At 36.4% G+C, this 18991-nt stretch overlaps 1 protein-coding gene across 20 annotated transcripts in view; it reads left to right on the top strand.

Moving 5' to 3' along the window:
* The window catches only part of NRXN1 (neurexin 1), a 1160507-nt gene that overhangs the window by 1009265 nt on the left and 132251 nt on the right, over positions 1-18991 (top strand). For 11 of the 20 annotated variants that reach the window (XM_043918032.1, XM_043918034.1, XM_043918037.1 and 8 more), the window contains 2 exons: positions 2246-2335; positions 3714-4033. In XM_043918032.1, coding sequence (XP_043773967.1) covers positions 2246-2335; positions 3714-4033 — 410 coding nt within the window. The remainder of the gene's footprint in view (positions 1-2245; positions 2336-3713; positions 4034-18991) is intronic. The other 9 variants (XM_043918044.1, XM_043918041.1, XM_043918043.1 and 6 more) reach the window with 1 other exon arrangement.

Raw genomic sequence — 18991 nt, forward strand, 5'->3', positions numbered from 1 at the left:
CAAGTAGAGGAGAGTGCAAGTGAAGAAGTCCAGAGGTGAAAGGAGGGCTTTAGGAGAATTGAAAGAAGTCTGAGTTTCCATGAGGATGGAAAGAGGAGAGCAAGGCAGTGACCACTATGAGATGAGGTAGGGGAGGTGGGAGGAGACCAGATCATGGAAGTCATCATAAACCTCATCATGTTGGTTGATATTTTATCCTAAAGGCAACAGGCAGGTTACAATAGACAAGTGGCATGATTGGGTAGTGGCTGACAATGCGGAGAATGGGTGGGACTGATTGCAGAGAGGATCCAGAGAGATCTATTAGTATATTGTAGTAGTAACTGGCAAGAGGTGATTTGCAGTCTGGACTTGGGTGGTGTCTGAGGGAAGTTTAAATCATTTCTGATGATGGGAACACTCTAGCATGAAAACTTAGACAAAGAGCTACATAATTATAAAATTGTCAGGAGAATTATACCAGTGTAAATTGGCATGCGTGTTGGTCAACAAAGAAATCCATAGAGCAAAGATTATGTGTTTTTGAAAATAGTTTATCAAATTATGTACATAAGCATGTTCATTACATAAATCATATATGTCAAAAACACATTCATCAATAAACATGCTGCCATAAGACAACCAATATTAAATTTTAGTATATTTTTCCAAATATATATGTATACAGGCACACAAAAGAGAATGTAAATTGAACACACTTTTTGAAAATGAAGATAGATTTGGAATTTAGGCTATATTATCCTTTTTAGAAAATTATCAATATACCAATATATGTTCCCATAGGAAAAAAATATTCTAACATTTTAATAACTTCATAATACAGAGAAATACATATGTGTTTTTGTTAAGCTGTATATTTGATTCCATTTTGATATTTGCACTTTCAATTAAATACTAATGTATGAAATATTTTCACTCATGTAAAACTTGAGAAGACAAATTGATAGAGTCTAAATGATAGTTCTTTTCTCTTTCTCTAAAAGTATGTGACCAATATCATGGTGGGTTTTTTTGGTAAGTATAGTGTACAATAAGACTAGCCCAAGGAAACATATTAATTATTCTAAATGTAAGAAAATTTATATCTTTTATCTTCCCCAGTAAAATGCTCTAGTCTTTTCCTATGGGCAGTACTACCATTCATCATTTCTTTCACCTCTGAGTTCCCATCTGAGCTATTACTAAAATTCCTTAGTGCAAGATTCCATGTTAACTAATTTTCATAGAATAGAAAACTTCTGGCAATATACACAATTGAGTGCTGAGATGGAAGCCTAGATTCTTCCTAAGTGCTTTATAGGTCAAGAAAACAGTCATCTATTTGCAAGCATTATTCAAGGTCATTTTAAACTATGTTTTTATCAGATTAATTTTTTGTTCAAAGAATCAAGGCTCCTACATAGTTTAGAGCTATGAATACGGACCACTATTGTGGTTTGTGTTTGTTCCTGAAGCTATCATGCCTTTTTTAGAATAGTTTAATAAAAAGCAAATATTTGAGTATATAATTTTTTTTCAAATGTTATACGCATCAGCATGTCAAGCTTTAAATGAAACTGAAGGACACTCAAATAAAGTCACTTTTGTCAAAGCCTTTTCCTATCATAACATATTTGGATGATGCAAGATGTATTCCCTTATGATGTCCAAGTGGTTGATAAGCCGATTTCTGTGGAATATAGAAGAACTATTCGGACTTTGTGGTTTCCTTAAATGAGATGAATAAGAATTTCTCTTTTCTGAATAGGACATAAAGTATGCGAGGCCTATTTTAGATGCTTCAGTGTGCCAAAGATGGTATTAAGTTTGGTGTTCATAAATTACTAATCTGGAATAAGAGATTGGATGTATTTTGAAAACTTAAACCTGTTTCACCTGAACATGTTTAACTAGTTAATAAGAAACATCAAAAAGACAAAACCCTGAGATCAACGGTCATTTTTTTGTAAAGCTATTATATGCTGTTTAAATTGGTTGTTCGGGTCTGTCTATAACATAAGTTTTAATAACCTAGCTCAAATGCAGATTTCTAATTTTCAATTAACATAGGAATAATTTTGTTTGCTAAAATAAAATAAATGAATGAATGACAAGTCTGAAACATGAAATGTTCTAGGTAGAACTTTTTAAAATTCCAAATTTCAAAAAATCATGTGGCAACTGTATAGCTCAAGCTTTAAGTATTAACTTTTAACCTTTGACCTTACAGATTTTAACCAATGAAATGTCTCTTTAAACTTTAAAGGAAACAATGATAACGAGCGCCTGGCGATTGCTAGACAGCGAATTCCATATCGACTTGGTCGAGTAGTTGATGAATGGCTACTCGACAAAGGTAAAAAACATTGATTAAAACTTCAAATAAAAAAATAATTTGAACATAACCAAGTAGTACTTCATTGTAACACTAATAAACATAAAAAATAAATTTTCCGTAAAACTAAATTAAAAACAGATTTAAAACAGTAAAATGTAGATAGTAATATTTGCATTCCTTGTATAATACTTTCTATACATTTTTAGACGTACCAGCTGTTTAATAATCTTACCCTGTTAACTTAAGGTTAAAGGGACTGTTAAATATAATCCACTAACTCAATCTATGAAGGTACTCACAGCAAGCATTAACCCAAAATGATAAATCATTCATAGATTATATTACATGTTCCAGCCTCTAAATTATTAACTAAAATATATGTAGTTCTGATATCTTTATTATGGTCCTGAAAAACAAACAAACAAACAAACAAAAAACTCTTGGTTTTAAACTCTAGGCATCTTAAATAGTGGGCAATATGGATTGCCAGTCAAAATGAAGTCCCTTTAACGTTTGCAACCTTCTAAGAGCATTTGGGAACAAGCCCTAATTAAAACTGAACTTAAAGTTGTGTGCATGCTTTTTATGAACAGAAAGCAATCTGCTAAAACTGGATACTCAATTTGATGATTTTGGTACTGTTGCTGAGGATTGCTGTTTGATGGAAATGTGCCATAATTTCTCCATTGGTTTGTGTATCATTCCTGAAGTCGCTTTTTACATCTGAAGCTATGTGTTTTTTTCATTTGTTTTGTTTTAATAGACTTGCTGAAAGCCAATCAGAAAAATCTTTTTGGATTTTTTGTTTCTTTGTTTTGTCTCTGACACACTCAGTGTAAACCATGTGTTTCTTTTCAGTGTATTTGCCAGAAAAGTAGAATAATTCAAATAACAATGGACTATTGCATTCAAAAAACTAAACATTTCTAAAGAAGAGCATATGGATACATGTGGCCATTATGTGAATTATGAAATTTTTGCCATAAATTTAAAATTAGATTTCAGCTGCTATAGACTAGTTTCTGCCAGTGGTAATTTTAGAACAACAAATACTTGAAATGTTAGATATCTTACATATTTTTAATTTATCAATTTAGACGAGATCTTGAGGTAAAAGAGAAAGTGATCCACTGAAAATTGATTTACAATATATATCTTTGATTGGTCTTTTAGCAAAGGCACTACATTTACAATAAGTTGAGAGTTTATAAGTATTTGCCACTGATTATGCATTTCATGGACACCTCATTTATAAGCAATGAATTATGAGTCAAATGCCTTTCTTATAGTTTATTGCTCTCATTATCCACCCCATGAAAGATCTGTTTTATCATCCTTTATAGAATGTAGAGTTCACAATCAACATTTTTGCATGTATGTAATATTATTTTTACAGGGCGTCAGCTCACAATCTTCAATAGCCAAGCAACCATAATAATTGGCGGGAAAGAGCAGGGCCAGCCCTTCCAGGGTCAGCTCTCTGGGCTTTACTACAATGGCTTGAAAGTTCTGAATATGGCAGCCGAAAATGATGCCAACATCGCCATAGTGGGAAATGTGAGGCTGGTTGGTGAAGTGCCTTCCTCTATGACAACTGAGTCGACAGCCACTGCCATGCAGTCAGAGATGTCCACGTCAATTATGGAGACCACCACGACCCTGGCTACCAGCACAGCCAGAAGAGGAAAGCCCCCTACGAAAGAACCCGTTAGCCAGGTGAGTACCTGGATTTCATTTCTTCATTTTGAATCTGTGACTATGAAAGTGGACTTTTCTGCATGTGTGTCTTTTCTAGAACGGGATTACTTCTGATCTCAGTCATTATGGCTTTTTTGAGACTTGCTTAATATAATGGATTCAATTTGAAGATGAAATGTTGGTTTGTGGCTTGTGAACTTTGACAAACTTTGTGTTGGTTTGTGTGTGGCTAGGCTGATGCTCTTGATCCAGAAACCTTGGTCTAGACTAAGCTAAGGGGATTGTCTGAGCATTATACATGGTTTTCACTTTTTAAGTTAAATGAACAAGTAAATTAATGAAGTATCTGAAAGACCTTGTTCAAGCTCAAAACTTCATCAAAATTAAATAAAAGCAAGTTTTGAAAATTTAAAAAAAGAAATTACCTACAGCACTTGTATTTTGAAGCCTGAAAATTTTGAATTGGAAGGCATGTGGGTCTTGTCATGAATGATAAGTCTACTCTTCTACTGTTGGTAGGAAAAATGCGCTATTAGTTTTTCTGAGTACAAAGACCCAAAATATGGTATTTAAAAACTGTCTTGGGCCAACACATTTTGTACATTATGTGGCTAACTGCCCTCACCCAAAATATTCACTGAGCTTATTTTTCAATCTTGTCTAAATTTTTTGGGAAAAAAAAAGTTTTAAATGTCACACAGTATAAGAACTGTACAATTCAATGAAGATATTACTTCACTAATGATTTGTTGTTGTGTTTATTGTGTGTGGCTTATTTAACAATAAGTGGGTTATTAAGGCAAATCTGATATAGGAAAGCCAAATACAGAGCAATGATAAACTCTTTCCTTTAAGCAAAGTAACTCAGAAGAGGATATTCTAGGACATTTAGAATTGGAAATATTCTTGTGAATAAAAATTTAATTAACCAGATTTTTTCCCCTCAGAAGTCTTGCTTCATCATTAATGAAATTGCAGCTGCTTAAGTTCTTAGGTAAACCAGATATATCCCCCAATAAGGAAGTATCAGCCTCCTTTTAACGTGCTTTATCTATTAGTACTTGCTATGTAGTAAGAAATTATGTTTATTAAGAAAATATGTGTAAAATAGCAATTTCATTTACAAGTTAAACATCTAGAAATGAAGAAATTAAAATTTATGCATTTTATAATATTAACTAATGTAAAAGGAAAATAGTTAACTGCCCATTAATTGCCAATGGAAAGACTCTTTATTATAAGCTATAGCATGTTTAAAGATAGCAATAGTTTATGGAAGTAAATGATCTAATCAATTAGTGATTACTTGGTTCATTTGAGGAGGTATTGACTTAAATAAAAGATTACTAGGTTCATTAAAAAATAGATATTTTAGATCTTCAGATTTCAACAGACCAATAGTAGCAATTAACTAATTTGTATTAATATACTACAAATATTCAATTGTGGCAACAGTGTTTTAAAGTTGTACTGAAAGCTTTTAATGTTCTCTCAAGAGGATATGTTTGTGATTACAGGTAATAAGATGTGAATGTATGAAAGAGAGACTACTGGGGAAGAAATCAAATTGCTTGTTTTTGAATAGCAGGCTAATTTGTTGTGAATTTTCTTTACTTCACAATTGATTTTTAACTGCCCTACAACTACAAAGAAATTATTGATATATACAGAATTTAAGTGTTTGCTAGAATTATCAGTCTTGAAAGTTTCAATAGGAAAGTGATTTGTAATGCTCAGTCTAAGACTATAACCTTTGACCCATTTTTGCAGGTTGGATGAGGCATCTTCCTTCCATAGTGGCCGTAACTGCCTGCTTTTATCAACTGTCTTACTCAGTTGTATGCCAGGGAGGGTCATTTAGTTTTCAAAAGCCATACTGGACTGTTTTCTCAATCAACGTGTATTTTCCTCAGTGATAACCCAGAGCCACTTTAAGTTACAATGGCTATGTACCTTAGGGTGATTGCATGTTTTAGAACTATAGAAACAGATTTTTGGCAGGCAGAATTAAATTGGATTCCTTTCAGATAGATGAGATGAGATTTTTTCCAGCCATTCTGCAGGGCAAGTAGTGGGGAGAGATGTATTTTTCAGTTTTCACAGAGTCAAAGAATATAAAAGAGAATTCACAAAATGTCATCCCATAAGATTCTGTTTACATTCCTATTTAAAAGTAAATATGCTTTAAAAAGAAAAAAAAAAGTTTTTCTTCTCTTGATAGTGATCAATTTTAAGACTGATATTTACTTTAGAAAGACATGATCTATGTCATGAAGTAATGGATACATTTACCAACCCTTCTGATTAAATGACTTTTAAAAATATGAATATAACAGTATTAGTACTACTTTTTAATATGGACTATATAAAATTCACAAAAAGTTGTTTTGCTTATGATATTTAGTATCTAAATGTTTCCATAAGACCCACTCATCTAACAAAGAGAAACTTTCTATAAGGATAATCTCAGAAAGTGAATATTTGCAAACTCTTAACAGTATAAAGTTCTTCAGGATGCTGAGAGCTTCCTTCTTGGGGTTGGAGGCAAAAGTGTCACACAAGATCTCTGATGGCTAAATGTTCCCTGCTCGTCTGAATAATATGGTAATCTATGATGTATATGTGAAAAAAGTGTTAGTAGCTCAGTCATGTCCAACTCTTTGCGACTTCATGGACTGTAGCCCACCAGGCTCCGCTGTCCATGGAATTATCCAGGCAAGAATACTGGAGTGTGGGTAGTCATTCTCTTCTCTAGGGAACCTGCCAGACCCAGGGATCAAACCTGGGTCTCCTGCATCATAGGTGGAATCTTTACCGACTTGAGTCACTGGCCAAGCCCTTGATGTATACGTAGCTTTATGTAAATGAGTTAAAGCAAGTTAACATGCAGAGGACAATATTCATTCCCTTTGATTGCCAGTTTGTAAAGAAAGAAAATTGTTTCTTTTGAGATCAAGATTTTGACATTTCTTTTGGTCTATGCTTTATATCACATTTTGCAACATTGTGTTCTTTCCATTAAGAATATTTTTATAAGTTCTTTACATACTGTAGACAATATGGATCCATGGCATTGCCTTTTGGTTAGAGAAGGTATGGTATAATAGAAAGATCACAGGTACAGGTTTCCAGTTTCAATACAACCTCTTATCTTTGTGAGTATCTTGGACAAGATGGTTAACCTCACTGCACTCTGGACTTGCTTGCTAACTCTCTAAAATAAGTGGGTTTAGGCATCTCTTGAACTGTGTTGTTCTTGTTTAGTCACCAAGTCATTTCTTACTCTTTTGTAACCCCATGGATTGTAGCCCACCAGGCTCCTCTGTCCATGGAATTTCCCAGGCAAGAATACTGGAGTGGGTTACCATTTCCTTCCCCAGGAATCTTCCTGACCCAGGGATCAAACTCATGTCTCCTGCTTGGCAGGTGAATTCTTTACCACTGAGCCAGCAGGGAAGCCCCATGTACCCCGTGGTATATCAATGTAATTATTAATAGAATCCTTTTTTGACTCTCAAAAGCATCCCAGTTTTGGTCCACAAATTGTATTACGCTCTACTTTGGCAACATATTTAAAATCTGTCTTTGCAAGAAAATCATTCTTCATAAGAATAATAAATAGAGAAGCCCTGTCTTTTACACTCAGAGTAGAAACTGACTCTGGTCTCCTTACCTGATCTCAAGAATCCATAGTGTTTTTCATCTTCTTTTCATCTAATTTCAAAAACCTTAAAAAGGGAGAGAAATAAGGCTTTGAGAGATTCTGGCTTTTGACTGGAGGGACTATAGTTTGCAACTCTTAGAAAGAAATTAAATTATAGACTGGGGCAGAATCAGTAAGTATGAGTGAAATGTACTGGAATAAGTTAGTGGTTCCAGTTAGACTTTATTCAGAGTAAAGGTAGCAAATCTACTCAAGAAAAGGTGCTATTGAGGATTTTAAACCATTGGTAGATTGTCAGGACATGCGTATTCATTTCCTACTGAACTCATTGGTATTTGATTCCTATAGAATGTTCCAAAAAGAATCCCAATTAGTGTACAAACAAAAAAAGTGTTTGAATGTGTTGGACACTGCTATTGCTTCCTGGCAGCTTTGGAGAGACTCATAAAAAATTAATGCTATTTGTTTGAAAAATGTAAGCAGAGTGCACACATATTTCCATGAAAAATATCTAAAGCTAACAAAAAACATTTTGTAACTTCAAAGAGCAAAATTTTATTTTTTATTAAAAATATTAATTAACCTTAGCTGTGGCTTCATTATTAAGAAATAACTGCATTACTTATAATTATGTGTGTTCCTGATAACCACTCTGCATTTTAAAATACTGGTGACATGAATAATTAATTTTATTTTCCCTGGTCTAATCATTCTGCTGAATTTACTTAAATTAACGTACATTTTAACTGCAAATTTTAGTGCATAGTGAAAAGAAAAACACTTGGCTGTAGATTTGAAAATATATACAAAGGCACATTCTTTTTGAAACTAATGGTGCCGAGTAAGAAAAGTATAATTCATTGTAATTTTTAAGTAGATAAGCACTGCTATTTAAAAGGTATTTTCCCCCTCATTACCGGTAAACAAAAGTTCTAGGATATATACATTTTAAAGAGTTTATTTTAAGAATTATTATGTCCAGTGCATTTTCTTTCTGGTCTAGAGGTTTCACTGGATGAAAATGTGCTCTCTTGGTAGATGCAATTTTGGCTTTTGAGACATCCTTGGACAAGGCTAGTTCTAGACAAAAATATCCATTCATTCATTCATCCATCCCTCCATCAATCCATTTCTTCACTTAGCACATGGTCACAAAACACTTTCTTATAATACCAGACGATGTTCTAGTCACTGGAAATATAGCATTGAATAAAATTAAGCTCTTCTGTACAAAGCTCGCATTCTAGTTAGGGGAGATGGACAGTAAACCATGAAACAGCATACATGGGATGTCAAGTTCTATAGGAAAAGAGGAGAGAGGAGTGGGGATGTTTGTGTGTTGGGGAAGGGAGCAAAAGGGAATCTTTTATGAATAGACATGCAGAGACTATCAGTGATACGGCATCAATTATAAAAGAACATTGGTAGATTAAAATTCAGATGTACTCCTCTCAGATCCTGGGCGAGGACCTGGTCTGGATGGGTGGGGTTACCCAGGAAGGCAGACAGGGCACTGTCAGAGCCTTCAGGTTCTGCTGTGTGTCAGTGTGGAGGTAGAAAGTGCGGGTCCAGATGGAGGGGCAGGAAGAGGATGGGCTGGGGTACGCTGAGCGTCAGTGGCAGCTCAGAACATGGGTGAATCGGGACTCCAGGTGATTCTTCCTGTTGGAAAACCCATCTCTTGGATCTTGGGATTCCTACGTGCTGGCAGTGGAGACCTGGAATGAGCAACACCCGGGTACCCTAGGTCCCAGACTTATCAGTAAGGAGTCTGGCTCATGTCACCTATCAAACAAACTTCAACCCTCATCAATATCACCTCCCCCGCCCCACCCCAGCCCCACTCCCCAGTTAGAGTCACTGTGGGGGGACACCTTGCCCCAGGGGTGTGGCCACATGCCAGGGAGTAGGCTCTTGCTCCAAAGCAGTGTGAAACGGAATCCCCTGAGCCCAGAACAGGGTGGGGGTGACCTGTGTATGTCCTGCCCTCTGTGGTCCTAAGGACACAAGACACTAATAAGTGTCTTGTTAATTAAATAAGAAGACTAAGCAAATTCTAGAGAATATTTATGAGTGAGGAACAAATGACTCAGGGAATACAGCTTGATATTATTATTCTTATCCTACACATGAGAAGACGGAGGCCCAAAGAAACTAAATAACTTCCTCAAGGCTATGCAGCCAGCTTCTTTTCAGAGTATGTTGAGGTGAGCTGGTCCTCTGCCCTTGAGCCTGGCCTCTGTTCGGAATCTCATCACTTCCTGCCTTCACATATTCTTAACTAGTTCAGTGTGATCTCTACCTAGGGATCAGGCTTCTCTTTTTGAAAATGCAGATATGAGCCTTAATACATCCGAGTATTTAAGATAAAGAGCAGATTCCCTGAATGATCATCAGGGTTCATCCTTCTAGAGGCTAGACAGCTAGCCTCCTGTCTGCCTCACTAGAAAGTTTTATTTCCATTCTTCTCCACACCCATTTCCTCTGATCTGTTGAACTACTAATAGAAACCTCCAGAGGTCGTGCTATTTCACACCTCTCTCTGCTCTGCCTGCAAAGCCCTCTCCATCGTTCACCTACCTGTTTCTATCCTTCATGCTCTTCCCAGTCTCTCCCAGTCTGCTTCTGCCTTCTGAGAGCTGACAGTCTGAAGAGGCAGCACTGACAAGGCTAAGGGTGTAGTATTATGCAGGGGTCAAGGGCAATGACTCCAGAAGCCTGAATGCATACTTAAATCTCAGTCTTAACTTTCCCCATATACTGGCTGCGTTCCTTAGGCAAGTTAGCCTCTCAGTATCTCTGCTTCCCATCTATAAAATGGGGATGATGGTGTCATAAACTTATTGTGTGGATTAAATAGTCACTATCGTATGAGAACTATATACAGTCACTGCTATTTGACAATTTTTCATTGCCAAAAAAAAATTTTTTTTTTCATTATGGTTCACCCTAAAATGAAAAGTAAAAAATAATGCCTGACACATGTAACCATTATACAAATAATAGTTATGTTTGAAAAGCATTCCTTAAGTACATTGTATGAATTAAAGCATCTTTCTTACCTTTAAAATATTTTCTTCGCCCTTGAAAACAATAGCTCTGAATTGCTGGTTCTGAATCAAAGCGTCAATTGCATGGCACATACTGAGCTGAAGGGGCTTCCCAAGTGGCACGAGTGGTAAAGAACCCACCTGCCGATGCAAAAGACGTAAGAGATGCTGGTTAGTTCCTTGGATCCAGAAGATTCCCCAGAGGAGGGCATGTCAACCCACTCCAGTATTCTTGCCTGGAAAATCCCAAGGATAGAGGAGCCTGGTGGGCTGGGGTCCATAGGTCGCCAAGAGTCGGACAGGACTGAAGCCACTTAGCACGCACACACGCATGCACGCATCCTGAGCTGAATTCTCTGTTAAATGTGTTTTCCACAGGGAGGCAGCACCATTCCCCTACAAGCATGTTGAAAAGCAGTGGGAGGCAGGAAGTGATTCAGGGGGAGAGTTGTCACTAGCCTTTAGTGGGAGGGGACCGTGAACACTAAATATACTGCAAAGTGAACTGTCCACTGATCCCCATACCCAGCACTGTTTTACTCAACCACCAACCACCACCACTACCAACAGATATTACTATTGACTGAGCAGCCCAGAAATTTCCTAGACCTGTTTTCCAGCTGTTCTCAGACAGAAACTCATTCATAGTATGGTGCTGAATATTGAAAATATGACTTCTGTAATTGTCCTCAATAACATGTCTTGATTAAGGAGCTTAAAAATTCAAGTTATACTCTTTTTTCAACGTGGATATGAAAAACATCAAGTACTTCCAGCTGTGAGTTAGACTAAATTGGGTTTATGATTCTTGATATAATTTCTTTTTTTTACCATTTGGGAGAAATGGAATGATTAAAGACCCTGTATCTAATGAATATGTGACAGTAAATTCAGTGAGCATTTTCTCAGAAAGGACTGGTGAGATTGTCACCATTCTTGATATTTGAAGTCTCAGTTGAGGACAAAGGAATTACTTTTTATTAAGTCAGGTGTCAGGTGTGAAGTTGCTCAGTCGTGTCCGACTCTTTGCGACCCCATGGACTGTAGCCTACCAGGTTCCTCTGTCAATGGGATTTTCCAGGCAAGAATACTGGAGTGGATTGCCATTTCCTTCTCCTTTTATTAAGTAATGAGTTATATTTAAAGTAGCAATAAAATAACCTTATCTTCTTGTCTTTATTTTAGTCAATACTATGAATTCTTGGTACCATAATAATATGGCTTGCAAGTACATAGGTATGTTTATGTTATACCTGTTGGCTTATTCCTCTTTTACATGTAATAATTATTTTGTTAAGGAAGGGGAGGAAGCAAATCATCTGGAATAAGAAAATTGTGTATGCATGCATGTATGTTAACAATGCTTTTTTCTTTGATAATAGATATAAAACAGTAGGTTTATTTTACTAAACTGATATCAAGATTAAATTTAAATCTCTCTAATAATATCTTATGGAAGTAGAATTGATATACAGTATACTTTTGCAGATTCTTTTCCATTATAGGTTATTACAAGATAATTGAATATAGTTTCCTGTGCTATACAGTAGATCCTTGTTTGTCTTATCTATTTTATATGTAGTTGCATATATTTGTTAATCCCAAACTTTTATTTATCCTTCCCCCTCCATTTCCACTTTGGTAACCATAAATTTGTTTTCTATGTCTGTGAATCTATTTCTGCTTTGTAAATAAGCTAATCCTTTTAAAAATATACAGCACATATAAGTGCTATCATGTGATATCTACCTTTCTCTGTCTGACTTACATCACTTATGATAATCTCTAGGCCCACCCATTTTGTTGCAGATGGCATTATTTCATTCTTTTTTATGACTGAGTAATATTCCATTGTATGTATATTACATCTCCTTTGTCCATTCATCTGTCAATGGACATTTTAGGTTGCGTCCATGTATTGGCTATTGTAAGTAGTGTCACTATGGACATCTGGTGCATGTATCTTTTCAAACTAGTGTTTTCATGTTTATGGATATATGGCCAGGAGTGGAAATTGCTGTGTCATATAGTACTATATTTTTAGCTTTTTAAAGAACTTCCATACTGTTTTCCATGATGACTATAAAAATTTACATTCCCACCAGCAGTATATAAGGGTTCTCTCTTCTCTATACCCTCTCCAGAATTTGTTATTTATAGATATTTTTAATGATGGATATTTTGACCAGTGTGAGGTGGTATCTCATTATAGTTTTGATTTGCATTTCTCTAATAATTAGTGATGTTGATCATCTTTTTATGTGCCTGTTGGCCATCTGTATGTCTTCTTTGGAGAAAAGTCTATTCAGGCCTTCTGCCATGTTTTGAATGTTTTGTTGTTGTTGTTGTTGTTCTTTGTTTGTTTATGGAGCTGCATGTGCTGTTTTTACAATTTGGAAATCAATCCCTTATTGGTCACATCATTTGCAAATACTTTCTCCTGTTCTGTTAAGTTGTCTTGTCATTTTGTTTATAGTTTTCTTTGCTGTGCAAAAGCTTTTAAGTTTAATTAGGTCCCATTTCTTTATTTTTGTTTCTATATCCATTACTCTAGGAGATGGAGCCAAAACAAGTATGGCTGTGATTTATGTCAAAGAGCACTCTGCCTAAGTTTCCTCCTAGGAGTTTTATAGCATCTAGTCTATGTTCCCCTTTCGGTGCCAGTTCCATAATGGTTTGATTACTGTAGCTTTGGAGAAACCAGGGCACATGACTTATCCAGATCCATTCTTTCTCGTGATTATTTTAGCTATTCAGGTTCTTTTGTGTTTCCATACAAATTTTAAAAAATTTTGTTCCAATTCTGTGAAAAATGCCATTGGTAATATGACAGGGTTTGCATTGAATCTATAGATTTCCTTGGGTACTATATGAGTTCTTCAATTTTCATTATTTAGTGCCTATATTAGGTTTTCTTATCAGTTAACATTACTGAAAAGTTCAACGAGAACAACAAAAAATATGTAGTATTATGCAATTCGAACTTTAAGAGGAGATTTAGCTAATTCATCTGCCTTTTATAGTACTTACGAAACACTGTCTTCTCGTCGTGGCTATTCTTTTTATGTAGAATCTCAAGCAGACGAATAACACAAGTATTAACCAATAGTTTCTTCAGTTAGCATAGTAAATGATAATCAAAACAAAAATAGCAGTGTACATTTGTTTTTATTAAGTTGTTTATGGGGTTGGCCAAAAACTTCATCCAAATTTTTTCTGTAAGATGTTACAGAAAAATGCAAATGAACTTTTTAGCTAACCTAATATTTTCAACCATAATGTATGTTGCCTGTATATCTGCAGTACTTTTATTTAAAATTATGAATTAGTAAATATCTTTTGTGTACATAACATATAAAATACACTTTGCAAAGTATTGTATTCTTGAAGATAAAGGTGTGGCACCTAGAGATACAGACCTGTATGACAGGAGCCAACTACTTCTTGGATGTGTAGAGAAACCATGCATGAATTATAAAATGCCGTAAATCAACAGGCATCACTGGCTCAGTGGACATGAGTTTGAGCAGACTCCAGGAGACAGTGAAGTACAGGGAAGCCTGGCGTTCTGCATTACATAGGGTAGCAAAGGGTGGGACACAACTGAGCAACTGAACAACAGAAACAACAACTAAATCAACAAGAACAAAGCTTTTGTCCGTAACAGATGGACAGTGTATTATTAACAGTATCACTCACACAACTGAAACTCCGAAACAGAGTGAAAGGGTGAAAGATATTTTAGTCTTTTTTTTTTTTTTAATAGCAAGTGTTTTGAAGTAACACACTTTTATTACTTCACATGTCCTGAGTGTTGGCAATGTGCTAGACATTACCCTGGATCTGAAATTACCCACACTCTGTGGAAAACTTCTAAAATAAATGTTATCATTCCAGTCTGTAGGCTTGATAGGATAGCTGGTGACGCAGACCCCTTTTGTCCTCTTTTAGGATTGATTTTCCTAGTTAAGGGATCTGGAGATTTCCCTGAGAGGCATGTGGGTGAGCAGAATCACCTCTGTCTTTCCACAGAATAAATACCATGTGGTTGAGGAAGTGTGGATACTGCTTGAACTCAATGTTGGATGATTATATGGAGTGAATTATGAAACAGTGATAAAGGGAACTTTAAAATCATTCTTATTGTGATGATAGGTTCTTTGTGTCAGCTTGATTTACATGAGCAAACATCTTAGCATAGTATCTGGCACAAAGTACATGGTCATTTTTTCCTTTCTTAGAAACCTTGTTCCCATTCTTCCACGCTCTTCTTTCTTCTCTCTGTTTATTTCTTTTTTCCTTTCTTCCTTCTGTGTGCTAGACCCTATTCTAAGCATTACAGATTCCAACAAGATGACCCAAATCCCAAATAAGAGAAGTGGGCCTGAATTTGATCAACTCTGTCCACGGGCTGCATAAAAAATAAGCTTAATTACAGATTCCCCAGAATACTGGTGAACTAACCACATGAGGTCATTTTTGATGTTGCACCCAAGTATTGCATTTTGGATTCTTTTCTTGATTATGAGGAGTATTCCATTTCTTCTATGGGATTCTTGCCCAAAGTAGTAGGTGTAACAGCCATCTGAATTAAATTTCCCCGTTCCCATCCATTTCAGTTCACTGATTCCTAAGGTGTTGATGTTTATTCTTGGACATGAACTTGGGCAAACTTCGGGAGATGGTGAGGGACAGGGAGGCCTGGTGTGCTACAGTCCATGAAGTCACAAAGCGTTGAATACAACTAGACAACTGAACAATGACAACAACCACGTGAGGAGTTTCTATCTGCTGTAACATGTTAACCAGCTCTTACAAGGTCTTCACGAAATGTGTGTATGTATGTGCGTGTGAGAAAGTCACTCAGTCATGTCCAGCTCTTTGCCTGCCAGGCTCCCCAGTCCATGGGATTTTCCAGGCAAGAATATTGCAGTGGGTTGCCATTTACTTCTCCAAGGGATCTTCCCGATCCAGGGATCGAACCCAGGTCTCCCGCATTGCAGGCAGACTCTTCACCATCTGAGCCACCGGGGAAGCCCACTAAATACACACCAGTAATAAAAATTCAGCAGGAAAACTGTGGCCCTAGAACATCTAAGGGAAGCTTGTTTTCATATTTCCTACATCTCTTAGCTTACCTCTACAGTAACTATCCCTGAATATATATCAAAAGACTTTGTATACAGCTAGAATATACTGTAAGTCCTTGTGCCCACGGGTCCAAAGGGAACATTAATTTCTTTCAAAAGAAAATACAAAGTATTCACATTACATTAAAGGGAGATTCTCTGGCTCTAATGCCTGTATTTTAGAAGTAAACAAGATTTATCAAGATTCTTTCACATTTTGTGGTGAATTTCCTATACCTATACCTGAATTTCCCATGCACAGCATTAAGTAACTGTTAGTAATAATTCTAGACAAAGCCGACATGGCAACTCATAACAACAAATGAAAAATAAGGCACCACAAGGCAGCCAAATGACCCACCTATTCTGTTATGAAGTGAAGGCTTTCCACCATCCAAAGTAAGAGTTTTCATTATAGTTTTAGATAGATGCATACTTATATTTGTACCTGAAGTTGTCTGTGTTTTATTTAATTGTCTCATTGTCTTATCTATTCTTCTCAGTATGACTTTGCATTCTACACTATTTGGAAAGTTGATTCAGAAGAGGGGGAAAAAAAAAGAAACGTGTGAAGCACCAAATTTGAAATCTGAAATTTATCATTGATATGCTAGCAATAGTAAACAAAATGCAACTTCCCATTTTCAGTTTCCTCAATGTTTTCCTCTCTGCCATCAGTGGTCCTCTTTTCTTCTTTTTATCCTGTGCTACCCTTGCACCTGTGGTCTTATTAATAGTAATTGACTCTACATTTATAAAATTCTTTGCTGTTGTTTAGTCACTCAGACATGTTAGACTCTTTGAGACCCTATGGACTGAAGCACACCACACCTCCCTGTTCCTCATCCTCTCCTGGAGTTTGCTCAAACACATGTCCATTGAGTCAGTGATGCCATCTAGCCATCTAACTTTGCTAATGTTAATGGTATGAGATGATTTTAGACCTTACATTTCACTCAAAACTTTACCCCAAAACCCTAAGCAGAATGCATTTCTTGTTTTATAGCACTTTGGAGAAACAGATAAATAGACATTCAGATAAGTAGATACAGATAGTTCTTTATCTATCAGAGCCTATAACTTTTACTTCCGTTTCTTTTTTACAAGCCCCTGAAAGTTAAAACCTATGCCCTATTCCCCTATGCAGGCTCAACACCTAAGGTGCTTGGTGCATAGTGGACACTAAGTAATTAGTTCTTGCATAGATAAATTATGAACACATAAAGTGCATATCCCAATGCTGAGGTAAATAATGAGTGTTGCCTAGTGTTGAATTTTCCTGGATTGGTCAATAGTTGCAGAGAATAAAAGTGGTACATATAAGAAGGGAAAAACAGTTATTCCTTCACATGGAGAGTTAATACACACTTTTCAAACAAAGAATATTGTTGTTTTTAAGAAAAAGTTGTGAATAGGACATACGAAGGCAAATTCTCATTTCAGTTTGTGTTATTGACGTTCGCGTAAGCTCAGGAAGGAAGGTCTGTCAGTGAGGTGGAAAGGACGAGGGTGCAAAGCAGTATAGTTTTGACTGAGAGGTTACAGATCAGCGGGTATAGCATGCTTTTTCAGAGGTTGAGGAGTGTCTTATCATTTGGGGTTAACTGTGATATTTTAATTGACTATTTCAAATGAGAACCAAGTACAATGAACTAGCAAATTAAAAGAGATTCGAGGGGCATGCTGGCATAACACTAATTGGACACAAAGACTTAAATGAATGGGGAGTGGAGTGAATTCCTGATGACAGACAAATCTAGACAAAACCTAGGAAATGTCGAAGGAGTTAGTCTTGCTCTGTGGGTTATTTGAAAATACAGAATATTTAAATGGGTGATACCTCAAATTGCAGGTAATAGCATTAATTATAACCTACTCTTTTACACTAGTTCTGAAGCTAACAGCAGGATTCTGACCAAATTTACTTTTAGACTTTGATGTATTATATGTACATGCAAAAAAAGTGGAAATATTGTTAAATTATTTTCATTACAGTAAAACATGCACATGAAAATAAGTCAATATGATTTAGCAGATGATGTATGTATCAGTTCAGTTTAGTTGCTCAGTCGTGTCCGACTCCTTGTGACCCCACAGACTGCAGCACACAAGGCTTCCCTGTCCATCAACAACTCCTGGAGCTTACTCAGATGCATACCCATCAAGGCGCTGAGGCCATCCAACCATCTCACGCACTGTCATCCCCTTCTCCTCCTGACTGCAATCTTTCTCAGCATCAGGGTATTTTCCAATGAGTCAGTTCTTCGCGTCAGGTGGCCAAAGTACTGGAGTTTCAGCTTCAGCATCAGTCCTTGAATATTCAGGACTGATTTCCTTTAGGATGGACTGGTTGGATCTCCTTGTAGTACAAGGGACTCTCAAGAGTCTTCTCCAACACCACAGTTCAAAAGCATCAATTCTTCAGCACTCAGCTTTTATAGTCCAACTCTCACATCCATATATGACTACTGGAAAAACCATAGCTTTGACTAGACAGACCTTTGTTGTCAAAGTAACATCCCTGCTTTTTAATATTCTGTCTAGATTGGTCATAGCTTTTCTTCCAAGGAACAAGCATCTTTTAATTTCATGGCTGCAGTCACCATCTGCAGTGACTTTGGAGCCCAAGAAAATAAGGTCTCACTGTTTTCATTGTTTCACCATCTATTTGCCATGGAGCAATGGGACTGGATGCCATGATCTTAGTTTTTTGAATGTTGAGTTTTAAGCCAGCTTTTTCACTATTCTTTCACTTTCATCAAAAGGCTTTTTAGTTCTTCTTCACTTTCTGTCATAAGCGTGGTGTCATCTGCATATCTAAGATTATTGATATTTCTCCCAGCAATCTTGATTCCAGCTTGTGCTTCATCCAGCTGGCATTTCGCATGATGTGCTCTGCATATAAGTTAAATAAGCAGGGTGAAAATATACAGCCTTGATGTACTCCTTTCCCAATTTGAAACCAGTCTGTTGTTCCTTGTCCGGTTCTAACTATTGCTTCTTGACCTGCATACAGATTTCTAAGGAGACAGGTAAGGTGGTCTGGTATTCCCATCTCTTTCAGAATTTTCCACAGTTTATTGTGATCTACACAGTCAACAACTTTGGCATAATCAATAAAGCAGAAGTAGAT

This window comes from Cervus elaphus, chromosome 11 (assembly GCF_910594005.1).
Source record: "Cervus elaphus chromosome 11, mCerEla1.1, whole genome shotgun sequence".
NCBI lineage: Eukaryota > Metazoa > Chordata > Mammalia > Artiodactyla > Cervidae > Cervus > Cervus elaphus.